This window comes from Pantherophis guttatus, chromosome 8 (assembly GCF_059756535.1).
Source record: "Pantherophis guttatus breed Tessera chromosome 8, ASM5975653v1, whole genome shotgun sequence".
Taxonomy (NCBI): domain Eukaryota; kingdom Metazoa; phylum Chordata; class Lepidosauria; order Squamata; family Colubridae; genus Pantherophis; species Pantherophis guttatus.
The window spans coordinates 18,389,460-18,417,313 of record NC_142070.1 but is presented as its reverse complement, the minus strand read 5'-3'; the positions used below and the strand labels follow the sequence as shown (position 1 = coordinate 18,417,313).

The 27,854-nt window shown below is 38.3% G+C and overlaps 1 protein-coding gene across 6 annotated transcripts in view; it reads right to left on the bottom strand.

Moving 5' to 3' along the window:
* The window catches only part of BMPR1B (bone morphogenetic protein receptor type 1B), a 203,646-nt gene that overhangs the window by 18,774 nt on the left and 157,018 nt on the right, over positions 1-27,854 (bottom strand). For all 6 annotated transcript variants that reach the window (XM_034440501.3, XM_087875291.1, XM_034440503.3 and 3 more), the window contains 6 exons: positions 20,567-20,726; positions 13,880-13,982; positions 12,711-12,813; positions 7,765-7,861; positions 3,658-3,805; positions 2,170-2,362 (listed from right to left, as the gene is read on the bottom strand). In XM_034440501.3, the coding sequence (XP_034296392.1) occupies positions 2,170-2,362; positions 3,658-3,805; positions 7,765-7,861; positions 12,711-12,813; positions 13,880-13,982; positions 20,567-20,726 (804 nt within the window). The remainder of the gene's footprint in view (positions 1-2,169; positions 2,363-3,657; positions 3,806-7,764; positions 7,862-12,710; positions 12,814-13,879; positions 13,983-20,566; positions 20,727-27,854) is intronic.

The following is a 27,854-nucleotide window of genomic DNA, read 5'->3' as shown; positions in this document are numbered from 1 at the left end:
AGTACGATTCGTTTACTGTCACAGATGAGAACGGTTTGTACTGCACCTTTCTGAATTAGAGAATTTTAAGGCCAAGATGCTGAACTACAACATTTTCACCAAAGTCATCCTGCTTTCTCTAGGAACAGCTCAGATTGCTCCATACTGTACATTTCTAAATACAAAACTTTACATGTTCAAAATTAGAAGCACATTGGGGTTTTTAAGGTTTATTATCCAAACCTGAAATTTGGCTCAGAACAGATAAATATAGATTATCTATATTATTAAATCTAAATTTTAATAATTATTTGATAAATTTATTATTTCCCTTTGTTGTCTCTCAGCTGAGTATAATGTATAGTGTTGTGACTAAAACTTGCAACACAAGAAACATAAATTCACTTGTACCTTTCCAATTATCTCACTTGTGACTTAATAGTCAATAGTCAATTTTTATTGGCCAAGTGTGATTGGACACACAAGGAATTGTCTTGGTGCATATGCTTTCAAAGTACATAAAAGAAAAGATACGTTCATCAAGAATCATAAGGTACAACACTTAATGATAGTCATAGGGTACAAATAAGCAATCAGGAAACAATCAACAATCAATATTGAAAATGAATTGGGAAAATTAAGCTACAATATGAAAATTACTTGCATAGAATAAATGTCAAGTATTTCATGCATATGGTTCGCAGCAGTGACCAGTTTGTCTATTTTGGGAAAACAAATTAAAGTACCTGGTCTAGCACCTAATCTTCAAAACCCACACAAAAACACCTAGTGTGTACTTGCTCTGCTGCAGTACTGCAGTAGCATGTCATGTGGCTTTTTCTAAAATAATAAGCTGACAGGTTAGAGGGTTTGTTAAAGCAAAGAAAATAGACAACAGATCTCTCTCTCTCCTCTATCTATATTTATCCATCTCTGTCTGTCTCTCTCTCTATCTCTCGCAAACCATCTGTTCTGTTTTTACCTCTTTTTGAAGAAATAACAACCAACATGTTCACCTCCGGATAGTGGTTACAAATCATTGAAACACATTTAAAATGTTCTACAAAAACTTTCAATGTAGATGTGGAGACCCAGCTTTGCACTGGAAGTGATGCTCTAGGCCAGAGGTGTCAAACTTGATTTCATTGAGGGCCACATCAGGGTTGTGTTTGATCTCAGGGAGCCGGGGTGGGCGTGGCAAGGGTACTGTAGGTGTGGCCAACTCGGTATCACTCATGTCAGGGGCGCAGGTGGGGCCCGAGTGCTCTGCCAGTGAAAACGGGCTCCTGAGATCCGTTTTCAGCTGCAACGGTCTCCTGCCAGCCTTCTGGCAGCAAAAACGGAGCTCGGGAAAGCAGCATGCGGCCCTCCCGAGCTCCGTTTTTGCTGGCAGAGGCACCGTGGGCCAGTGCTTTGCTGTTTCCAGGGAGATCCCGTGGGCCAGATCTAAGCACCCCCGGGCCTTTAGTATGACACCCCTGCTCTAGGTCATAAATTTAGGATAGTTAATGGGCTTTTCAGCAAGCTGAGCTGAGAAATGGACGACGATTCAGCCAAACTAGTGGAAGACCAGCTACAAAACAGTAGGAGCTACTTCATCATAATAAAGTAGCAATGGGATATATAATTGCCTAAAGGCCCTGGGAATGGACATTAATAAGTGGGAAACCTTGACCTCCGATCGTTCAGCTTGGAGGCTAAAGACGCAGCATGGCCTTCTCCAATTCGAAGAGACACTTGTTCGGCAGGCTGAGGCAAAGAGGCAGTCCCAGAACCAGCGAAATCTGGGGGCTGGGCAGGGGACAGAATGTATCTGCCCTCAATGCGGAAGGGATTGCCACTCTCGAATTGGTCTTTTTAGTCACACTAGATGCTGTTTTAGGACCTCTTTCCAGAGCACAATACCATAGTCTCTTGAGACTGAAGGATGCTAATGATGGGATATATAACCCCAGCAATGTACTTATCTGAAAAACCTAGCTCTACTCTTAAATTACTAAAAATATTTATAATTATGTACAATTAAAATATCAAAAAGTATATAAAAAAAAACTTTTGCTGAAGTAAAAAGTAGAGGAAGACATGTTAACAATAGAGACCTTCAAAAGATCAGAAGGAAGGAGGCAAACTTCACCTCAGGCGAGACAAGATTGGACAATGCAAGAGATTACATTTAGCCGTGCCACTCACCCAAAATATTTTCATGCCTCATCAGGACAGTCTGATAGATTTCTGTCTCTCGAAACCAGCTGGCTTCCTCGGTGGTGAAGAAAACTTTGACAGCCACTTTTTCTCCTCTCCACTTTCCCATCCAAACCTCCCCATAGCGACCTTTGCCAATCTGCTTCACCATCTGAATCTGTTTCGCTATAGTCCTCTGTACCTGTTAAGAGACATAAGACGTTGGAATTATACCTACTTCCAACTAGACACAATTTTTGTAATTTTTCAAAAGTTGGAACCATTTTCAAGAATTGATATTTCTTCTTGGGCTAATAGTATTACCGTATTTTTCAGAGTATAAGATGCACCTTTTTTCCCCAAAAAAGAGGGTGAAAATCTGGGTGCGTTTTACACTCTGAATGTAGCCCCGCCCAGCTTCTCAAACGGAGGTTTCAGAGGCTGAAAAAAGCATCAGAAACAAAGCTTCAGAAAAGAAGCCCCCAAACAGAGCTTCAGAGGCTTTTTTTCTGAAGCTCTGTTTTGGAGGCTTTCAGAGGCAAGAAAAAAAGTTTTTTTCTGGAACAGAGTTTCAGAGACAGAAAAAAAAAGAAAAAAAGAAAAAGAAAAAAAGCAAGGCACAGAACTCACAACCAAGGAAACTTTTGCTAAAATTCACCTCTGGGAACAGCTGATTGGGGGTATTCCAGGATGCCGATCCACCTACCAATCACCTTTTTTCTTATTTTCCTCCACAAAAACTAAGGTACGTCTTATACTCCGGTGCGTCTTATATGCCAAAAAATATGGTAGATCTTTGATCTGATCTTGCAGATCTGCCCTATCTAGTCCAGGATTCTTTTCTCTCAGTGGCCAACAAATATCTTGAATAGGTCAAAATCAGGACAAAATATACTTTGAGTTGTGTTCACTAACAAATGATGCTCAGATATCTAGTGAGCTTCTATGATTAAGTAGAGATATGCAATTGGACTTCCCTGGTCTTAGTCAACTCCTTAACCGAATATTTCTCAACTTTAGCAACATTAAGATGTCTGAATTTCAACTCCCGGAATTCCTAGTCTAAAGCTGTCTATCTTAAGATGCATCTCAAGTGTTTTTATATCAAGTTTACCCTGAATATTCAATTCATTCAGTTGTGAATATTCAGTTGGAAAATGAGGACAAAGCTCACCTATAAGATTCAAATTCTTTCAATTTGTTTTGAAATGAAAATGAAGTTTAAGAATACAAAATTAAAATGAAGTTTCTGTAGTTTTAAAAATGGACAAAATCCTATCAAAATAATAAAACGAAAGCATGAACTGAGAACCTACAAAACAGGGTTCTTCTTAGTGTTCACCTGTATCCTACAGATTTTGTCCTATATTTTTCATGAAATACTAATGCTGTTATTTTCTTTAGTTGAGATACAACGCAAACAAAGTGTGCAAAGGATGACAATTCTTATATTATAGGTTGACCATTATAATTATGATCTCAGTACTCTTTTCTTACCAATAGAGGGAGCCCTGAACCACTTCCTGAACTCTGTGACTGCTCAATCAGGTCTTTCAAGGATTCTCCTGGTGGAATGTAAGTCTCATCTTGTTCAAGTCCAATACTGTAATGAGGAGGTTGCCGTCTCCTTTCTAGCCTTTTATACCTGCAGGTATATATAAGAATAACTACAGGTGATGCTACCAATACTGGCAGGTCATGAGAGCAAGCAAAAGAATATATTTCTACCAGCGGTGAAGTCTGTTACTGGTTCTGTGAGTCTGCTACCAAGTGTACGATTAATGCTAAAAAAGAAACATTTTGAAGCCTTCCAAGTCTGCAAAGGTAAGTAGAACAGCGGGGGGGGGGGGATCCACTGTGCCACGCGATTTAGATTATATAGAAAGCAGGAAATCCTATGATTCTAGCTAATATAAATCACGTGTCACAGCTGATCGTTGCCCAGCTGATTGTCAGAAATACCGATTTGCCTGAATCGGTAGCATTTTTACTACCGGTTCGTCTGAACTGGTCCGAACCGGTAGCATTTCACCCCTGATTTCTACCATTGTTTGCTACCATTTTTCCATCGTTAAATGCTATGAATAATTAGCATTTTAGGGCCCTCATGACATTGTTTGTCTCTTTGTAAATTTGTGCCCTTCTCATTACCATCATTATATACATATATTATAACTATCTGATTACGTTTAAAAATGAGCAAAAAATTATTACCTTTGTAATAAACAGGGACAAGCACATGGCTGTCATGACAAACATTAACTCTGCCTCCTATCTGAGGGAAAGGAGGCTAAAATTACTCAGTACTACTAGCAGCCTGGACGAAATCATAACCATCCTTGCAATGAAATTGAAAAACATATGCTGCCATGCAGCTGGGAGAATGGTAAATACAAGCTCTCTGAGTTTGTTCTGAGTATAATAAGCAAGCCCTAGTCCCAGTATACAATTCCCGCACAATTTTCCCCCTGCTCTGGGGTCAAGATTGATGCACAGAGACTAACTAAATAGGCCTCCATGAGGGGAAATTCTTCACCATCGGCAGATTTCAGTAATATACCAGTCTATCCTCTCATTCACAATTAAATTATGGATAGGGCTAGTGGACAACACTATTTTCTAGTACATTTTTCACACCAACTTATCCCTTCGTGAGTGGTCATGACCTGAAAATATAAGTAATGTACAAAAGTACATAAAGGGATTAAAGTAAAAGCAGGTTTATATGTTACATAAAATATCTCAGAGACTCAATAGAAAAGGAAGAAAGTGACAGGAATAAAAAAAGAAAAATCCATTCAAAGGTGCCAAGGTATACCATGCAATCTAATAAAATTACACAGTGGAGCTGCAGGAAATACTTTTATGAATGGAAGAGCCAAATGGGAATCCATCCTAATTAAATCGATGGAAGAAAACAATGTATTTCAAAGGAAGTTTGGTCAGTTCTTCCCCCTGTGAATGAAAGTGCTTTATTATCATGCTATGTTGGTGGTACAGCTGTCCAGAGGAACATAATAATTAAATATTAAAACCGGTTTTAAAAAATCTGTCTTTTCATTCTGCAGGCCAGCAGCTTTGCCTAATTTGTGTATCTTCCAGATGTGAGCAATTTAGCTCCCCAAATTATCAGCAGTGGTTGTGCTACCTGGGGAACTGAAGTCCACATGTCCTAAGGGTCCCCAGGTTGAGAAAGTGTGTTCAGAAAACATAACCTTCTTGGTAATATCCAACAGAGCTTATGCTACTTTATTTGTCACTGCCTTATCCAAGATGATTTGGGAATGATGCTAATTATACACATACATGCTAATGGTAGATATACACAACTTGATAAGGGTTTTGTCTCTTGGATAGATGTACTTGCTCTATGAGTTATTGTAAACCATGGGAAGGAAGGAAAGAAGGAAGGAAGGAAGGAAGGAAGGAAGGAAGGAAGGAAGGAAGGAAGGAAGGAAGGAAGAAAGAAAGAAAGAAAGAAAGAAAGAAAGAAAGGCTGGCCAGCCTCTTTTTCTAAGACACTGTGTTACTCAGAAAGAAAGAAAAAACAGAAATCACAAAGACTTAAGCATTAAGAATGTACAATGACCCAAATTCAATAGGAAAAAGGGTGATCTGAATTACCTATGGGCAAATATGGTACATCTGCTAGCACCTTCTTAAATCCAAAATATGTTTCCCAAGACCATGAGGCATAGTGGCATATATCCAAGAAAAGAAGCAAAGTTCAACCAGGATGTCCCAATATTTATTTATTTATTTATTTATTTATTTATTTATTAAATTTATATACTGCCCTATTCCTAAGGGACTCAGGGCGGTGAACAGCGAACGATAAAAATACATGTAATACAAACGTTAATAATAAAAAACCAATTAAAATATACTAAACATTCTGGTCCTAGATAATTCAAGACAACCCAGTTTAAAATAAAATCAAAAAGCAATATAAAGGGAAAGTTAGCCCAGGCCGGCCTGCTGAAACAGGAATGTTTTGAGGGCACGGCGGAAAGTGCGCAGATCCGGAATCTTCTGTATCTCTGGGGGGAGTTCGTTCCAGATGGTGGGTGCCCCCACAGAAAAGGCTCTCCCCCTGGGGGCCGCCAGTCGACATTGTTTGGCTGACGGCACCCTGAGAAGCCCCTCTCTATGGGAGCGTACTGGGCGGTGAGAGGCTATTGGTGGCAGAAGGCGGTCTCGTAAGTACCCCGGTCCTAAGCCATGGAGCGCTCTAAAGGTGGTAACTAAGACCTTGAAGCGCACCCGGAAGACCACAGGGAGCCAGTGCAGCTCGCGCAGGAGGGGAGCCACATGGGAGCGCCATGCTGCTCCCATAACTACCCGCGCGGCCGCATTCTGGACCAGCTGGAGCCTCCGGGTGCTCTTCAAGGGGAGCCCCATGTAGAGAGCATTACAGTAGTCCAGGCGTGAAGTGACGAGGGCATGAGTGACCGTTTTTAACGAGTCCCGATCCAGAAAGGGACGCAACTGGCGAATCAGGCGAACATGATAAAAAGACCTCCCGGCCACAGCTGTCAAGTGTTCTTCTAAAGACAGCCGTGAGTCCAAGAGGACGCCTAAGTTGCGAACCCTCTCCGTGGGGGGCAATGACTCATCCCCAATAGTCAGTGATGGCACCAATTGACTATATCGGGACGTCGGAAACCACAGCCACTCGGTCTTGGATGGGTTGAGCCTGAGTCTGTTCCTCCCCATCCAGATCCGTACAGCCTCCAGGCACTGGGACATCACTTTAAGGGCATCATTGGGGTGGTCCGGGTGTGTGTCATACAAGTACTTAAGTAAATCTCAAATCATATATAATGGGATATATGCCTCTAAGCATGTCAGCTAATAAACATATACTGTGTTTCCCCAAAAATAAGACCTTGTCTTATATTTTTTTGAACCCTGAAATAAACGCTTGGCCTTATTTTCGGAGAGGTCTTATTATTTTGGGGCGCATGAAGCAAGATGGGGCTCCTCTTGCCGTCTTACCTGATTTCCAGCTCTGTCTCCCTAACTCTAACCAGAGGAAATGGCAGGGACTGATTACACATGCATTTAAATATTTTCAGGGAGGGCTTATTTTCGGGGAGGGGGGCTTATTTTAGCACATGCGCTAAAAAGCCCGATTGGGCTTATTATCAGGCGATGTCTTATTTTCAGGGAAATACGGTAGAAAAATTAATTTTATGAAAGATCCCTTTGAGTAGAACCCACTGTATGCTAGAGTATTATTTCCATGAGCCTAATTCACAAAACAATTCCGCAATGTTTATTTAAACTCTGGCACAAACCGGAAAAGTAATAAAACTTTTAAAATTCATCATTAACCAAAAGAAAATTACAATTTGATGTCTAATCAAGTTTAACAGATAAATCTGAACATTTTCGACATTTCAATCTATGCCTGAATATCAAATACTTTTGGAATTATTCTGACTGACGAAGCCATGTCAAAAGTATTATTAAAAACAAATTGTTCTCTCAATCATCATACAAACCCAAGAAATTAGAACACATTAAAATGATTGTTCATGTCAAATTGTGCTGTAAAGAAACAGTTAAGGAAGAAAGTATGATTTTCTTTTCCAGACATACCTGAAGTAACAGAATATGATGATGCACACCAAGAGTACGCTACAGACAATCACTGAAATTAGCAGAGCCTTCTGGTGAACATTTCCCTTTGAAAAAGCTTAAATAAGAAAACAAAAGCTTTTATCAATCAGAGATAATGTTACTTATCATATTTAACTTCAGTTCGCACGGTTTTATGAGCCCCACACAGGAGGGAATGATAAAATCAAGGCAGTGATGACATTAAAAATTGAAGTACCCGGATGTAACTTATAAAGTTTCTCACATTACCCATTGCTATTCAGAATAGGAGCTGGAACAAAATCACATTGGTTCAAAAATATGTCTGTCCTGAACTTTTTGGATTCAACCACAGTTTTGTAATAGGCTGAATCACTTTTAAATTCAGATTTCCTTGTTAATTACAAGGAAATCTGTTCTTCTTTTTTAATAGTTTGAGTATTGCACAATTCTGAGATAGTCGCTAATGCAGAAGTGACCGTAAAGTATGCATGGTAAAATACTTTACCATCACTTCCACGAATCTGCAATACTACCATCATAGTATTGTGTAATTATCAAATATACACATTGTGAGATAGGCAACTTATCTCTAGAAAAAAATGAGTGGAAGTTAAAAGTTTACAAATTCGATCATATTCTATTCTAACTTTCTACCACCATTAACATTTTTCCATAAGAAACCTTGACTCTACACGGATTTAGTGGCACATAAATTTAACAAAGAAATGCATAAAAAATCAAACGTATCAGCAGTGGGATTTCCAGGGCTGAATATTAGCAGAGTCTGCAAATAAACAACATCATAAAGGACTGATCAAAACGTAGCTTAAAAATTAGAAACATGTTTTTATGAAAGTTACATCAGAACATCCACACAATAAATCATGACATTTGTAAATGTTTCTAGTGTAATTGTTATTAGCAACTATGAAAATTTATGCTTTTTTATTAGGAAATGTTGGGATGTGGGAAAATTAGGCAGAAAGAATATTTCATCCTGAAGTACTGTCCAATTAATATAGTAGCAGCAAAAAAGATTTACTGTGATTTATGTATCTCTAATAGCCACCATCACAAATATGAATAAGACTTTAGGGGATTATGGTCTCCATTTCAAGTATACATTTCTTTATCTGTGAACTGCAAACTGATCCAGCATGCATCTGGCTGTTTGAGAGTAAGAGGATCTCTTTTGGTGTTCTATAGAGCAAGACAAGATGAAGAGAAATAACACCATAAGCTGCAAGTCCTCTATCCTTATTGATCAGTCTTGGAATACGGCTATTGTATTTCGGATCTACCAGCATGATACAACAAGGAGGTGCCTAAGGGACTCTTAGCTTTCTTATTAAGCACGTTTACTTCCAAGCTCTGATTTCATCTTCTATTTTGGCCCCCCGAACAACATTTCCTTTCTGGTTTGCCTCTAATGGGAGAGGCAGACAAGGAATCTATCTTCAGTTTGCATCAGGTTTAATGTTTTCATTTTATAGTATCTACTATTAGCGTAGAGACCAAACAAGGCTGATGATTTTGAAATTTCTTACCATGTGAAAAAATACTTTTAGTGTCCATAGCAAGAATAAAAAAAAAGTCGTAAAATTGGGCAGAACTCACTTAACCGCTGCTTTGCTTAACAATGAAAATTCTGGTCCCAATTGTAAATCAAGGTTGTAAGTCGAAGACTACATTCCTATATCTCCTGGCACTCAAACCCATGAAAGACTACTATCCTGCAGTGTCCTAGAGCTTGCACAAAATGAGCTGTGCACATGTACACACTGGCCCACTGTTCACACAAGTCAAGCTGCGGGCATGTGCACACCGGCTCGTTGCTCACGTAGCCCAGTTCTGAATAGGCCGTGGCCCAGTAGTGGGCCACAGCTTGGGGGTTGGGGACCGCTGTCCTAAAGAGAAGCAGCCATGTAGCAAATATTTTTTTACTACCGGTTCTGTGGGCATGGCTTGGTGGGCATAGCAGAGGAAGGATACTACAAAATCTCCATTCCCGCCCCACTCCAGGGAAAGGATACTGCAAAACCTCCATTCCCACCCCACTCTGGGGCCAACCACAAGTGGTATTTGCCAGTTCTCTGAACTACTCAAAATTTCCGCTACCGGTTCTCTAGAACCTATCAGAACCTGCTGAATAGCACCCCTGATGTAGAGTATATGTGGGTCATCTCATGTCCTCTCTTTTCCGGAGAGGCTTTGAGAATCAGTTTATTCCCTGGTTTGTTTGGTCCTTGCTACAGTTATCAGCTCTGCTTTCAGAGAAATGTCTTCCATTTGCCATGCCTCTCCTTGAAGGCAGTTTGAATATTTCTGAGATAGATTCTATACAACCTCCTGTAAAAATGTATCTAGAGACCCCTCTACATTTCGGAAATACCTAATCTTTTCCAACTAATTTTCTCCATTCACAAACTAGAAGCATTCAGGTTTACTATGGTTGCAGTCTAACTGTGCGATGAAAGCCTATCAAACTCAATTTCGTGTCCCCACTTATTTCATCGCCAGCCTGAGACCCAGACATAGTGGCACCACCATTTCTGTTTGCAAGAGCATAAAATCAGTAAAGACATTTTTTTTATCTGTTCTGCCTGAAACCTGCTTTTTTCACTTCCAATATTTTTATTCTTTCCAAAGTTATAATGGGAATTAACTGTTTTTTCCTGCTTGTCTAATAAGCATCCTGCCTAACCATTATAGGGTCTTCTTGTTCTTACAAAGACATTTCATTTTACTGCGTAGGAAAGCTGTTTAAAATGAGGAACATTGGGTGGGGGTGAATGTTCTGTTTTTATCTTGTTTCCAGTAAATTAAGACTTTTTTTTTTTTTGGCCTTTGTTTGGTTAGCTTTCACTCTGACATATCCGTGTATACACATTTCTTTCATATTTAGAAAATGATCGTTTCCATTGCTAGCACATGGAAAGTACAGCATTTTTATTTTTCCTACCATCTCTTCTGTATCTGAGTTAATTTGTAGTTTAAGGAACCTACTACTAGAATTTCTTTAGACTGTGCTTTTCCTTGAGATATGACCATGGGTCATAAGCTTTCCGAATCAGAAACAACTATTTTTCCAATGACAAGTGAAAAATGGAAATCGATTTTGGTCAGGCTGTTTCCCTTTAAAGAAAAATATTGAGCTGGGGATTTAAATTTTTGATTTTCAGAATAATGAATTTAAGAATTTTGGACAGCTGACAATTGATAAATCAAAACTGTTCAAAGGTTTGGTAAAATTTCCAGGTGCTCTTCTTACTTGAGCCATGTACTTCAGGCTATTTCTGCTGACTGCCAGCAGTTCGGCAGTTCGATTCTCACCGGTTCAAGGTTGACTCAGCCTTCCATCCTTCCGAGGTTGGGTAAAATGAGGACCAGATTGTTGGGAGCAATATATTGACTCTATAAATTGCTTAGAGATGGCTGGAAAGCTCGGTGAAGCAGTATATAAGTCTAAGTGCCATTGCCATTACTTCTCAGCACATTGTAGATTTCTTGAAAAACAAATATCACTTCATAAAGAGCACAATGAGCTAAAGAGCTGTGACATCAAGTCTGCTTCTGTGATTGTGGATAGGTAGAAACCACAGAATATGTTCTTTGTTGCTCCTTTCATAGAGACATTTGCTCTTTTATTGCTCTGACTCAGCTCTGAAGCTGCTTAGAAATTAATTGCCTTTTACTATAGTGGATAGGTTTTGCACTTTGTAAGGTCAAGCTCCTGCTACATAGATATATATTTATGTTATTTCAACTATTATTAACTTTTCTGCAATTTTAGATGTTATCACCCACATAAATTATTATCACTTTTGTAATTTTAGACATTGCAAGTAGCCCTCGAATTATAACCTTTTGTTTAGTGATCATTCAAAGTTACAACAGCACTGAAAAAAGTAATGACCTTTTAATGACCTTTTTTCACACTTATGACCATCCCCATGGTCACGTGATTAAAATTTGGACAGTTGGTCACTGGCTCCTATTAGTAACAGCTGCAGTATCCTAGGGTTATTTGATCACCTTTTGCGACTTTCTGACAAGCAAAATTAATCTGGAAGCCAGATTCACTCTATAACCATATTACTAACTTAATAACAGCAGTGACTCACTTAACAACTGTGGGAAGAAAAGTTGTAAACTGGACCAAAACTCACTTAATAACTTTGTCGCTTAGCAACAGAAATTTGAGCTCAAATCTGGTCGTAGTCAAGGACTACCTGTATCATATTTTATGTAATGTTATGTCATACCATTATACTTATAACTTAGACCAGTGATGGCTAACCTTTTTGCCATCGCGTGCCAAAAACTGGGGGAGTACAGGATAGTTGCAAGCGCACGTGCCCACACCCATAATTCTATGTGCCCTGCCCCCCGTGCATGCACATGTGACCCCCCCATGGTCCCCTGCTTTTGGCATGTGATGGCACGGTGGGCATGGTAGGCCTGGTTTTTTTTGCCCTGCCCAGGCTCAAGAGGCTTTCTAGGAGCCTGGGGAGGGCAAAAACAGCCTTCCCCACCCCACCGGAGGCCCTATGGAGGCCGGAAACAGCCTGTTTGACGACTTCTGGTGGCCCAGAAGGCCAAAAAATCAGCTGGCCAGCGTGTGCATGCATGCTGGAGCTGAGCTAGGGCAACGCTTGCGTGCCCACCAATATGGCTCCGCGTGCCACAGGTTCGCCATCACGGACTTAGACAAAGATTGCTATGGTTGCTTTTAGACTTTAGTCACAGGTTCTAGTGAGGCTATGTTATTAGGTAAGTTTTTCTGATTTCAGAGGAGCAGACTATTTAGGATATCATCTTAGGTTGAATGAAAAAGGGCAGCATACAAAATCCTTACATTGTCCTATCATCATTGACAAACTTACATAGTCTTTTTCAAAATAGATATGTGTTAGATATTAGGATTTAGTAATCTTTGTTACCTGGGTGTTCTAATGGTGGCAGAGTAGGGTGAAGATCTTTATTACAGAAATCCTGATCTGTGCAGCATGCAATTAATCTCCTTGGTTGAGATAATGGAGTGTCCTGTAATAATTATAGATAAGATTTATATAAAATAGCTATGAAACAGTTCATCACAATTTTAAACTATAAAGAGAAACATAAAGAAAAAGTGTGTACATGCAAACAGTTCAAGGTGCTTGTCTTAAAAAAATTAAGAGTGCAACTATTTCAATATAGATGCAATGCTTATCATTATCAAACTCTTTTGGATATTTTTTAACATGTGCAGTTTAATTCCAATTATGAGAAAATGTTAAAAAAAAAACACACACAAATTAGGATTTGAGTTTGTATTAAAAACCAAGGGCCCCAATATAGTGAAGACTTTACTAATGACAAAATTGGCATTTAGAGCCAGATGCAATGTATTGCAGCTACCTGCTGGTGATTTGCTACCCTGTTTTGCCAATTTCCAGCAAAAACCTTGGAGAAGTTGGATTTGTTTAACGAGTGACAAAAATTGTAAAACTGGATCCGACTCGAGTTACAACTGCGACAACTTAGGGTAGAAATTCCAGCTCCAATTGTGGATATACGTTAAGGTCCATTTGCTTAGTGACTGAAATTAAAATGGCACTGAAAAAAATGACTCATGACCATTTTTCACATTTACAATTCCGTGGTCACATGACCAAAATTCAGATGCTTGGCAACTGTCTTCAGTTGCAGTGTCTTTATCGCCTTTTCCAACCTTCTGACAAGCAAAGTCAATGGGGAAGCCAGATTTACTTAACAACCATGTTACTAACTTAACAACGGCAGTGATTCATTTAATAACTATGTCAAGAAAGGTTGTAAAATGGGGCAAAATTCACTTAACAACTGTCTTGCTTAGCAACGGAAATTTTGGTCATAAATCGAGGACTACTGTATTCAAGTTTTCTACTTTTACAATTCTGAGCTGGTCTTTCCTTAGCATTGTTGGTCAAACACAACAGAATATTTCTGCTGATCATATTAATGGCAATAACATTCTCAATTTGTTTCTTTGACCTTGTAAAAATAATGGAAAACATTAATATTTTAATTCCCGACAATATTCAGATCGATTCTGAAAGTTCAGGTTGAGTTCAAAACATCTTCTTACTCGGCATTGGAAGTCAGAACCTTCTAAACCTATGCAGCCTGTAGTAAAACTCTGTCCTCCCGTATCTTCATCTTCCACCATTGCAAAACAATAGCCATCCGTGCTGAATACAAGAAAAAGACAAAGATGTTTCATTTAGCCTTTAATATTCATGATTCTCATAAGCGTTGTTCATAATTCAGAAGCATCTTAACCTGGAAATCATTCAATTAACTGCAGTAAACGTTTGTTAAAAACCAAACAGCATGATGCTCTGTGGTTAGCCATTCTTTGCAGAAAATCGCTTTTTGTCCAAAAATCTGGTACTTCTGTTATTTGGGAGTTATTTTCCACTGGTGTTTGACTAGAAAAGAGTAAGGAAGACCAAATGTGCAGCATTTGTTGACTTCTAATGATTATTACTATATTCAATTATTTGACAAACTGTTAGTATGAGCTTTCTGTTAGTGACTTCTCGTTCCTATTTCTCTGGGGACTGCCGGGAAAACGGATCAGAAAGAGGTAGAGCAATGCACAAGTTGGGTCATGCTACGGTTTGTTCACATCATCCTTAACTTTGGCAGAGAATGTTGCAAAAAACCACAGCCAACTTTATCAGAGCAAGGAAAATCAACTTTCCAATTTAGACTGTTCACTAAGGAAGAATTGGCATATCTCCAGCCAGAACTGCCTATCACAGAGCAAACGTGATGAATGGAGAGCCAAAATGTTTGGGTTTCAATAAACTGTACAATTAGGCAAACTACACGGGGCTCCGATATTCATTTTTTTAAAACATCTTTTTGGTGGAGGATTTTTTCCCCCCAGTTTATGTTAAGCTTACAATATGTTTTATACTACAGCGCTACAATACTGTTTCCTGCTTCCAAGTGTGAGGAAGTAGCATCACTGGTTTTTTGGCAAACAGTCTGATTTTTAATATGTTGTTATGACTGTCCTGGAATTCAGGATGAAAGATACAACATTTAATTACATTAGAAAGAGGCACTAACTGAGCCAGTTCAGGTATTAATCAGGGATCCATGAACTGAAAGCAAATAAATACCCACCCAGGCACTTCCTTTCCTCAGGAGACGAACTTTTGTGTTGTCATTCTAATCTTATTAAAAACTAGGATGCTCTACAAAGTCAAAATAAGGAAACTGAGATTTTTTTTAAAGGTTTCCAACAATCTACAATATGAAAACAAAGTAAGACAAGACGAATAACCAAAAAAAGAATAACTTAATCATGACTTACCAGCTGAACTCAAATATTCCTGGTTTGTTTTTTTTTAAAATATTGACATATTTTAGCATTGATGTATACATGTTCAAGTGTGCACACATACAATCAAGACTGAATGGAAACCGGTTTATTACTATTTTACAGTCTTGCGTTGCATAGAACAACTAAGAAAGCAGAAATGAAATATATTGTGTATATTGTGTTCTATGGTCAATAGTAATTTTTTAATTGCCAAAGTAAACAACTGGGGGAAAAATAATAAAACATGTAATAGAATTACTGACAGACCCTGAAAATAAAAGGCAAAGTTTTAATTAAAGATTACCTAGCCCATGGTGTGATTTTAACTAAAAATGTTAACTAAATATAAGAAAGGGGGGACATAACCCAGAGGCTTTGCAGCTGTTTAACCAGCATCATTATCCTGTTTCCATTCAACAAGTTGTAATATCTTAAATATTGATCATGATGAAAGAATTCGGAAGATAATTTTTTAAAAATCTCCAAAGGATTTTCAATTCTGATCCCCAGAGGACAACATATATGATTCTTTTCCACGCTGTGGTTGGAAAGAGAACTTTTTCAAATGGAATCACTTTGAGTAACACAGAGAACCTTGAAACAATAAAATTACTGTCATTTCTCTCTATTTAGTCCACTTTTTTTCTTTTGTTCTCGCCTTCTCTCTCTGCCATCTGTTTTTGCTCTTTCTTCTTTCCTCCCCCCACTCCCCACTCCATGCCTTTTCTCCTTTTTTTCCAACAACTGGTTTCCACTTCAAGCAAAGATTTTCAAAGCTCACCCTTCTTTTCTGCACTGACCCCCATCAAGCAAATTGAAACTTCATCCTCCTGGAGACACATTTTGAAAACTTTGCAGTCTCTTTTTCATAGGAATCTTTGGGACTGAGTGAAGCAGAATCTAAAGTGGGCAGCTGCTGCAAGCTACTGAAATTTTAGCCACGTGCAACAGATACACTACTACTGATATAGGCTTTAAATACCATATATTTCAATATATACATATTCTTCAAACATACCACATAGCTCCTGGATATGGTATGATAATTTGTAACTATAAGATGCTAAACATCCTTGCTTTAATTTTCAGAAATATATATATTGCCTAAAGTAAAAGAAGTTTAATTTGTTAGTGATTACATTTAAACGGAACTATGCCCTGAAGAAATGTTTATACCATTTATCTCAGAAGTCTGTGAATAAGACCTAAATTCAGTTTAAAACTTGTTTTGGATTAGACACAATCCTTCTAAACTGAGAAGCCCTTACAACACTACTTACATATATATTTGGCACGAGAAATTACTCTCTTAAAGTGCAATAAATCTACTAAATCAATACACCCAAGTTAGAATAATGAAATCTATGGTAAATAGATTTCACTACTGAAAGGCTTTGTAGCCACTTTGAAGGCTACAAAATCCATATGAAAGAAGCCCATTGTGTCAAAAAATTCCTTGTATATAAATTAACATGTATGGTTTATTACTGGGTCACATGTCTTCTGTCTAGTATAGACAAAGAAATCAATAGGACAGAGAAGATAAGTTCTTTATTTTGGGCATATAAAAAAGCAGAAAGTGGGTTCAAGTTGGAGAAAAGGGTTAAATATTTTGGGATTATATTGATGAATATAAATTCTAAATTGTTTCAAAACAATTTTGTAGCTGCATGGAATGATATTAAACATGAGATAACTTGCAATTATCCTCATTGGACAGAATCTATGTAAATAAGATGAATATTTTACCAAAGATGTTATTTTTATTTCAGAGTTTACCAATATTAACAACTGACAGTCCATTTCAACAATGGCAAAAGGATATTTCTACATTTATACGGCACAGGAAACCCCCTCCCCCAATAATTAGATATAAACCTGCAAGATGCTAAAGAAAGAGAAAGTTTGAGTTTACTAGATTTGAAATTTTACTTTGATGCCTGCTGTTTGATCTGGATGAGTGATTCTGTAAAACAAGAGATTATTTGAATTAGACAGTCATGAACTATGATTAAGACAGCAAGCCTACTTATGGTAAGGTAAATGTTAAGGTAAAAATAAATGTTGATTTTAAGAATCAGTTTGTTAGACCTGCAGTCCCAAGAGTTTGGAACAGATATAAAAATGGGTTCTCTAAAAAGGTACCTCAAAAAGCTCTTTTCAGAAAAGAAATGGTAATACCAGACAGGTGGATCTATCCCTGTTTAAGGAACAGGTGAAAATCATGGCTAACAGGGCCTGCAGAATTTCATGTGCCCATTTCTGGATCATGAGGTTCTACTCTTCTTTTGCTTTATCCGTTATGTTTTTCTTTTATTTTTCTTATTTATGCCTGATTTTTTTTTATATTGTGATATGGTTTTGTTATTTTGCTTCTAAGCCTCCCAGAGTCACTTTATGTGAGATGGACGACTGTATAAATTTACTAAACATATAAAATAGTTAACAAGAGCCCAGGTAAAATAGCTCAGCATCTGAGGTTTTATAAAATATACACTCTTAATTTTACAAAATAAGGACCCTTGTCAATTAAGATGACAAAAATCTTCAATTTAATCTGGATTTATCTACTATACTTTCTCTTCTCTTTTTCTTTAAAACACCACAAATACCACTTTCTCTTTTTATTTGTAAATACCTAAAGATCCAGTTAAGTCTTTGACTGGGCAATTAAATAAATCAATGAAAGTAGTAGATTCGAATCCCAGAGCATTTAATTAGATTATCCAAAATGAGATTTTTTAAAAATCTAATATTCCATTTCCCTCACTGACTAATAAGAGCAAATAATAACTCTTAGCCCAACCCACAGGATTGTTGTTGTGGGAAAAATAAGAGGAGTAGTGAACATGTCATTTGTAAAAACAATATAGGTGGGACTAAACTAATAAAGAAATAAAACTTCTGTATGAAGAAGTTAACTTTTTGGTTAACTTATAAACAAATACAGATAGTCCTTGCTTAACAACTGCCCTGTTTAGTGACCATTTGAAGTTACAATAGTGCTGAGAAAATAACTTTACCATTGCAGCATCCCATGGTCATTGATCACTATTTGTACACTTCACAGCTGGATTCAGATGAAGCAAATCAATGAAGTTGGCAGTGAAATCACAAATTCCTGTCATATGATGTCTTGCTTAAAGATTGACTTTATGAGTGCAGAGAAAATGATGTCACAGTCACATGAGGTTTCCCAACTGTATCCATTAAGTGGGGACTAACTGTAGAAGCAAGGTATTTTAAATCCGTGCTTTTTATATTTAGATTGTTTTTAACAAAAGGATAGTGACTAAAACATTTTTGACAGAAATAAATTACACAACTGCTCTTTCTTATTATGAGGACAAAACATGCCAGTTTTTAAAATTGATAAACATATTTTTTTCCTTGCTCAAAAGTGCCTTTATAATTATGGGGCTATGTCAACATTTCCTAAATTCCTTTCCTTTCAATTTTTTAAATATAGAGCTGCTTCAAGATGAAAAGCACACTTAACTCTGTGAGGACAGTTGTTGTTGGCTACTTTTTATAAGCATCTTTAAGAAGATGTCTCAAATTCAGCATCTCAGATAAGCATCATGTTTTTAAACATGGCCAGCTCCCTAAAATGATCATTCGCTTGGCTGGAATTATTCACAATTCAATGCTTTTAAAGAGATGTGTGAGTGCTTTGACAACATCCAAGTTTTTATTACAGAAAGTTGTTCCTAAAGAGCTAGGAAAATAAATGTGCGTTTGGAACTTCCCAGGTGCAGGACGTTTACATGATGATGGTTAGGGTTTCCAAAGGCTGAAGGTTAACATAACCTTTACAAGCCCGGGTTTAGGAAATGCTTTCAATAGCTTTCACCTCTCCCAGGAAAAGGTCCTTGTTAATCCATCCAACAGACACACCTGTGCACTCAGCCATCTCCTCCTCCTGCAGGTAGGTTGACAGTATTTACATATTCTTTGTGGTGATGCAAGGTAACAATGAAACCCTACACCACGGCCTTAAAAATATACCAGAGTCTGAGGGTTTCATTCTGAGCTAAAATTAAATGCTTTAAACAAATCTTGTCCCCTTCTTGTGAAATTCTCCAAGCAGAATTCAAATTGCCAGCCCTCACTATGTGGCACTTGGACAGACATTGTGGTGTATTATGTACTCAAGTAAATATTTGCAGTTAGATGTTTCATGTTTGCATTCTTCACCGTACAGCCCTTATCTGTGTGAAGTTGCACAAAAGGAATAACTGAAGTTACACTTTCTATGACACAAAGGCGGGCAACCTCTTAAGAAAGTTAGAAACAGAGGGGAACACTTTTTTAAAAGTTCCTGAAAAGGTGAGTTTATAAAAGTCATTTTCACATTCAACAATGCAGACAACCTAATGTCTTTTGAAAGAACTGAGTGTTTACATGTACAAACATATTATTCTGTAAAAGAGTCAAATATTACAAGTGTTTTAAATTCTGCCTCTATAGAATATTGAGTAAACTATATTTTCAAACTATGAAGTTTGTTCCTTGATTTACCATGTAATTTTAACAATAGACTTTTTTTTTAACCCAAAGGTGTTTTTTTTAAGTAACCCAAGACAGCAAGTGTATTGTTAAGAAAAGAAGGAGGGCAACTTGAGAGCCATTCAAGCCATCATCTTAACTGAATGAAAAACGTAAACAACATGCGTCTAAAATGTACTTGCCTTTTTATTCTATCAAGAGCCATTCTCCCTTAAATCAGTGTAAACTCTATGTATGACTTGGGTGTCTCTGGGCCTAAGACTTGTAGGAAAATGTGTTGGCACAGAACAAATATACTTAATATTTTGTCATGTATTAATCAGTATTAACTCCAAATACCAAATATAAAGTTTAAAAGGTTAACAGAATCAACACCATATGGAAAGACATTTGTTTTCTTTTTCTGCCAAGAAAATATTTCTGTATTTTCAGAAATGTAGAAAGCATTATCCAGAAAGAATACCAAAATAGGAAAATGAGCTTAGGAGGAGAAAAAAATAACCTGCACAAAGGCCACCATCAGATATGTTAAGCAGGAACATGAGTTAAACCTGGGGTCTCCAACCTTGGCAACTTTACAAGTTGTGGACTCCAACTCCCAGAATTCCTCTGACATTCCATATGCTGGCTGAGGAATTCTGGGAGTTGAAGTCCACAACTCGTAAAGTTGCCAAGATTGGAGACCCCTGAGTTAAACAACAGTTAGACAAAATTTTCCTTATCAGATTATCCCTTTCTTTAGCAACTGATATTTACTGTTCCTAAAATCTCAGTATTTATTTGGGTAGCAAAATTAGCAATCATTTACAGATGCATTTCTCATGATTTGGTTTAATCTTTTATATGCATTTAAGTCAAATGGACATGATACCAATTTAAATCATAGATGCAGCAAATTAGGTAAATTTGTGTGAAGATTTCCCCACCAACCTGCAAGTGTTGTTTTTTGAATTTTCAGGACAGTAGTGATGACAGTGACACCACAGCTTCTTCTGGGTAGGAGCAGCTGCTGTGCTCCCCCCATCTTCTTTCCTAGCATCTATGTTTCCTTTCCCAGAATTCCTCAAGGGCCTGCTGTCTAGGAAGTTTGCTGCACAGGAAAAGAAAACAACAATGCAAATAAGACTAAGAATGTTGAGTCGGCAGTCCATAGTTCTGGAAGATGTCAAGATTTAGGTTATGAAGGACTCATACATACAAATGTTAGATATATTCACTGTTGAAATATTATAACTTTTTCTAATTCATAGCAACATGAATATTTATTTTAAATTTTAATTTTCTTTACTATTGATTATATAAAATTTACTACCCATCATTATAACTTATCTATCTGTATTAGAATAGAATAGAATAGAATAGAATAGAATAGAATAGAATAGAATAGAATAGAATAGAATAGAATAGAATAGAATAGAATTCTTTATTGGCCAAGTGTGATTGGACACACAAGGAATACTGTGCACACTGAGAACGTATGTCTTGGTGCATACACTCTCGGTGTACATAAAAGAAAAGATACATTCGTCAAAAAATCATAAGGTACAACACTTAATGATAGTCATAGGGTACAAATAAGCAATCAAATCATATTAGGAAACAGTCAATATAAATCGTAAAGATACTAGCAACGATGAGATTAATAGTAGTGCAGATTTAGTAAATAGTTTGACAGTGTTGAGGGAATTATTTGTTTAGCAGAGTGATGGCATTCAGGAAAAAACTGTTCTTGTGTCTAGTTGTTCTGGTGTGCAGTGCTCTATAGTGTCATTTTGAGGGTAGGAGTTGAAACAATTTATGTCCAGGATGTGAGGGGTCTGTAAATATTTTCACAGCCCTCTTTTTGACTCGTGCAGGATACAGGTCCTCAATGGAAGGCAGGTTGGTAGCAATTGTTTTTTCTGCAGTTCTAATTATCCTCTGAAGTCTGTGTCTGTCTTGTTGGGTTGCAGAACCAAACAGGTACTTCTTTTAGAAAACCTCTCTCACACACAATAACCAGCAATGAATTAATTTAGGGCATTTTAAATTCCAACCTACAAAGAAGAATTTAACATCAATAAATGTTAGCTTTTTGGGTCAGTGGAACAGAGCCTTTTAAAACTAAAGCTCCATTTTCAGCAAATAAGCACAAAACTGGGATTGTGACTAACATTGTTATTTATGGACAGAAGACTGACTTTTTACAAATGTTCTAGGCAGAAGTTTCAGACATCTGGCAAAGTGAAATAAAAAAATATTTAAATAATAATAATAATGAAGAATAAAAAGGCCAGCCATGTACATGCCTTTTTAAAAGATGTGAATATTTTCTCACTTTTCTGAAATTTATAGAGCAAGCAGATTCAATCTATTTTGTACATAAGTACCTCTCACACACAATCACCACAAACATTTAGGAACCCAAACTAATCAAGGTTAGGCACTTTTTAAGTCCTATAAGATTTAAAGCACTCTTTAGAAAGCAACTTCCCAGAGCAGCAATTTAGTATAGACAGGTCACTGACTGTAGCAAATAATCTATAATCCAGACCCTTATGTAATTCAGACTTGGCTACTAAACTAAAATAGCTCTTGCAAAAAAAACAAAGAAACAAAGACAAATGTTAGACACCATCTAAAGTCTAGAGAAGAGTAGCTACTAGAGAAACATATTCGGAGTTTACTTTGTTAAGGCAATTTCCCCAGAGAGTTCCACTGATGTTCATCCATCCTTACATTCAGGAGACAGTTATAAACTTGTATGAATAATTTTCCAGATGATTAATTTAATAACAGAACTATTATTGTGTTAACGTTTTTCTGTGTGATGTGCTGCACCGATTAGAATGGTTTGTTTTAATATTATACCCCAGTTTTCTCGTTTTGTTGTATTTGTGATGATGATAGCACAACAGGCTATTAATTTCAATGTAAGGAAATAGGATGTGTAATTTTATTGACAAGATAGCGAAGCAGGATCAGGAGGAGAGAGCCTAAATCCACCGGCTTAATGTGGAATCTGTTATAATGGCAGAAAATGTTTCCTACTGCAAATCTTAATGACTGCAAGAAACAACAATGAGCTTTCACCCAACATAATCTGCCAAATTCACTCCCAAACTGTACAAATATTTCTGCTTTTCAGAAATTCAGAGCAGCTGCTAAGTTTGGTTATGCTGGAAGCACCCTGGCTTTCTAATATTCTAACAGGAATTCAGTGAAATCTCTTTGCTCTTTTGGCAGACAGCCAACAAAGTTGGAAAAGAGGTGGTTGTTAAGAAGAACACTGAAGCCATACAAAAAAGTGCTGTGTCAACTAACTAGTTCATAATACTTAGCTCCAGACAGAAGGAAAACAAATGTATGTCAGATCTTTTCATTTGTTTTTCAATCTACAAAGCCCTGTTTGCATGGATGTGTGTAAACGTTTATATGCAGATTTTGGAGAAGAAAATCTCAGAAATTTGAATTAAAATATGAAACAAATGCTTATCTATAAAACAAGGCAATTTAACTGAAGATCTAGGTCACAAGGTTCAGACATAAAGAATCCAAGCACAAAGAAGTAGAAGTGGCTTTTGTTATTGCTTCTGCACTTTTCCACACTACAAGGAGAAAGAAAGAAAGAACTGGAATCAGATATCCTACATTTATCTAAACACAGGATCTCATCAATCCTATCAAGAAATTACTGAAGCGACATCAGGTTTCCTGTGCTCTAAGTACTTGCTTTATTTTAGCCCTAGAAAACCAGCAGCACTGCTTTTGCCTGATAGAAACACCAGATTACTGTAAATTAACAATATTTTAGCTTCTTCTGGAGAACGCTGCGTATAAGAGACAAATCTTGGAAGCTGATGGAGAGAGTGAAAGGGGACTAGTACATTCAGGTCTGAACATCAGATTTTTAGAAAGGATATTGACAAACTAGAACAGAGGTCGGCAACCCGTGGCTCTGAAGCCTCATTTGGCTCTTTCATCCCTCTACTGCGGCTGCTAGTCGCCGGTCAGTAAAAGGAAAAATGACACCGCTCTAGGGAGAGACTCAATGGTGAGGGAACTGGACTTCTGGTCAGCAGAGGTAAAAAGACACTGCACTAGGAGGAGACTCTATGGTGGGGGAACCGAACTTCCAGTCAGCTCCAAAATTAAATGGGGGGGCTTCCGGTTAGGACTTTCATGGCTCTTTGAGTGTTTAAAGTTGCCGACCCCTGAGCTATAACATGTTCAAAGGAGAGCGACCAAAGTAATCAACGACCAGGAAAGAAAAACTTATATGAAGGTATGTCTAATCTGGAGATGAGAAAACTGAAGAAGGTGGGATAGCTGTTTCCAAGTGTCTAAAGAGGTATTTCTCAACAATGGCCACTAAAGATTGTGTGGATTTCAACTCCCAGTATGGCTGACTGGGGAATTCCAAGAGTTGAAGTCCGCACATTTTGAAGCTGCCAAAGTTGAGAAACACTGATCTAAAGAGCTGGTGCATAGAAGAAAAGGCATAACAGTCAGACTTGTCCAAGCATTGTAAGGAATATTGCATTTAAATCAGGGGTTTCATTGAGGGACGCATCAGGGTTGTGATTGACCTTTGGGTGGGCAGGGGGCGTGGCCAGTGTGGGCATGGGCAGCTCGACATCACTCATGTCGGGGGTGCATATGGAGGCCCGAGCGTTCTGCCAGTGAAAATGGACTCCCGAGTTCTAAAGATACCATTTATCTAAAGATACCTTAGATAAATGGTAAGAATCTTGTGACTGGCATCTCACTGTGTTTGAAATACTTAAAAAAAAAACCTTTATTTATTTATTTATTTATTTATTGAATTTCTATACCGCCCTACTCCCGAAGGACTCAGGGCGGTGTACAGCCATGAAATAAAACACATAAATATACAAAATTTAAAATCGAATAAAATGAATTAAATAAATTTGGCTGAATTAATACCCATAATTTAAAATACCCATAATTTTAAAATACATTAAAAATTTAAAATTTACACTTAAAAGGGAGAAGATTTAGGCAAGGCCCGCTTGATGAAATAAAAGCGTCTTCAACTCGCGGCGGAAGGTGCGCAGATCCGGGATCCTCCGTATCTCTGGGGGGAGCTCATTCCAGATCGTCGGTGCCCCCACAGAGAAGGCTCTCCCCCTAGGGGCCGACAGCTGACATTGTTTGGCCGATTTGACCAATTTATCTTGTAATGGTGCTAACTCTTTTCACTCCTATGACCTGTTCTTTATTATTTATTACGGCTTTGGCCCCTGATCAACTTACCTACCACTTGGGTTGTCTATGGCCTATCATCTGCAATCAATACAACTTCTGATTGAAGCCTGACTTTCTCAGATAATGAGAAAGTCTTGGCCAGGACAGTGATTCACCCAAAAAGATGCAGTCAAAAATGAGCATTTAGCCATTGTCACATCTCACCAGGCACAGAAATGGATAGTCGTTCTACAGAACCTCCCAAGAGGTTAGCTACTGAAAACAGTCAAGTTTTCTGGATGCTGCAAAAGGTTGCTTCAGATGAAATAACTTCTCTCCTGTCATAATACCACCATGCCTGGTTTTTTTAAACAAAATGCTTCTGACCGTCTTTCTCCTTCCTCCACAGTGTACTCTGATATATACCGTGTTTTCCCGAAAATAAGGCCCTGTCTTATCTTTTTTTGAACCTCAAAATAAGTGCTTGGCCTTATTTGCAGGGATGTCTTATTATCTTGGGGTGCATGGAGCAAAATGGGGCTCATCTAGCCATTTTACCTGATTTCTAGCTGTCTCCCTAACCGTAACCAGAGAAAATAGTGGAGACCGGCTGTGCATGCGTTTAAATATTTTCGGGGAGGGCTTATTTGGGGGGGGCTTATTTTAGCGCATGCAATCAAAAGCCCGATTGGGCTTATTTTAGGGGAAGCAGGCTCCTAATATATCAAGAATATATAATTCTTTTTAAAAAAAAACTTCCTGTGTATATTTTTAAGGAAAAAAAACTATAGTTTAGACCTTGCCTATTTACAGTCATTTTACATTGGCTTGTTACAACCTTGCCAAATCTCCATCCCCAATGAAAACCACGTGACCAGACTGTAAAACGACTGTACTGCTGCTAAGGGGGTTTCCATTAACAAAACAGAGCGCCGTATGTTAGGTTAAGCCTGCACCTGTGATCAGTTATTCACCAGTTAAGAAATGCAGCCCAGGCTTGGGTGCTTAATCCACCTCAGCTGTTCTCTCCCCAGCCTCTCTTCTCTTTGATTGCACAGTTGGCAAGCGGAAACCTGTTTGACTAGGCAAAGAACCACATGTGTGATTTTTATGCTAATTTATTTATTTATTACATTTTTAGGCCTCCCATCTTCCTTATAAGGTAAATCTGGACAGCTTGCAACTGATAAAACAAGTGGAAAAATAATTCTAAAATATTAAAACTACACAGATTAAGATTTTAAAACTATACTGAAACCAGTACAAAGAGGCGACAGGACAGGGATGAGATCTTCTTACTCCATCAGCCACCTCCTCCATCATGGAAAATTGACTAAATGACAAAAGAAAGATGAAAGAAAAAGAATATACTGTGGAAAAATATAGAGCAGATGTGTCAAACTGGCGGCCTGCGGGCCGGATGCGTCATGCGCAGGCCACGCCCACCCCAGCTCTGCGAATGGGGAAAAGGTTGCCAAACGTCACGTGATGGCAACGTAACACTACGAATTTGATACCCGTAATGTAGAGGGATTGCAAAATGCCTATTAAGTCCATGTGGAATTTTATAGACCAGCTGTAATAATATTGAGAAAAAGACTGATAGATAGGTAGATAACGTATGTTTCTAATAAAACTATACACATGATGCACATAAATAAAATAAGGCACCCATGAGAAATATTAGCTAAAATATAAGATACCTACTTACCTACCTGTATGTATTTATATTCAGTCTGGAAGCAAATATAATGTAGTAGTAATAAATAATGAATAGAAGAGAAAAAAACTGGAAAAAAATCACAAAATGCAAAGACCTACGTAGAACAAAGTAGAACAACTGTAGCAAAAGAAAGCAAACATAGTACCAATAGTAATAAGACCTTTGGGTGCAACCCTAAAACATCTGGAGCATCACTTGAGAACAACCATGGGCAAAATCCTCATCAATCAATTGCAAAAGGGAATTGCTGTTTGCTTGAAACAGCTTACATCTTGCAATGATACCTTCAACACCATCGAATTGCCTATCCCAGGTCCTTAGAAAGGACTCAATAGACCAGGGGTGTCAAACTCAAGGCCCAGGGGCCAGATCTGGCCTGCGGGACCATCCTGGAAACAGCAAAGGACCGGCCCGCAGTGCCTCTGCCACGAAAACTGAGCTCGGGAGGATCGTGGGCGGCACACCCAAGGTGTTCTGCCCCAGCTCCAGATCCCAAGGAGTATGACACACACAAAGCTCCAAAAACTCCGTTTAATACAAACAGACCCCTTTCAAAATGCAGGCTTTCAGTGCAAATGTCCTTATCAGCCTGCTATGAATTACAGAGAATAAACAAAGTCCGACAAGGGTTGGCAACCAGCCCAGAAACTACGATGCAACAAGAAACTCACTCTCAAAATGCTCTGTGTAGTAATTAAACATTGTTTCAAGCAGCGTTTGCTATCTGTGAGCGAACTTAAATAGGCTAAGGGAGTGGCCAATTAGCCCCAAGCCTTACTCTTGAGGAGACCTCCTCCTGAGTAGCCACTCCTGCCTTTTGGCAGCCCTGCGTGCTTGAGCATTGAGACGAGGTTCCTTCACTTCACTCTCTTCACTTGAAGGAGCCTCTGGAGTCTCTGCCTCTGGCACCACATCCTCTTCAGCCTCCTCGCTGTCCGAGTCGAGCGCCGCTGCACAGGCTGCACCACACCAGCCTCCTCGTCGTTGGGATCAGCCACAATCCATGCAGGCCGCTGGCGGGCCACAACACAAGGTCCATTTTCTCTGGCAGACGATTGCAGGAGGCCATCCCAGCTGAACACAGAGTTCGGGAGCCCGTTTTCGCTGGCAGAGTGCTCAGGCCACCACAACACGAGTGATGTCGAGCTGGCCATGCCCACCTTGGCCATGCCCATTGCAGCCCCTCAAGGTCAAACACAACCCTGATGCAGCCCACAATGAAATTGAGTTTGACACCCTTGCGATAGACAGATAAAGATGCCAATTCTGGTCTAAACATCTGGTTAACTGTGCAGACAACCATAATAA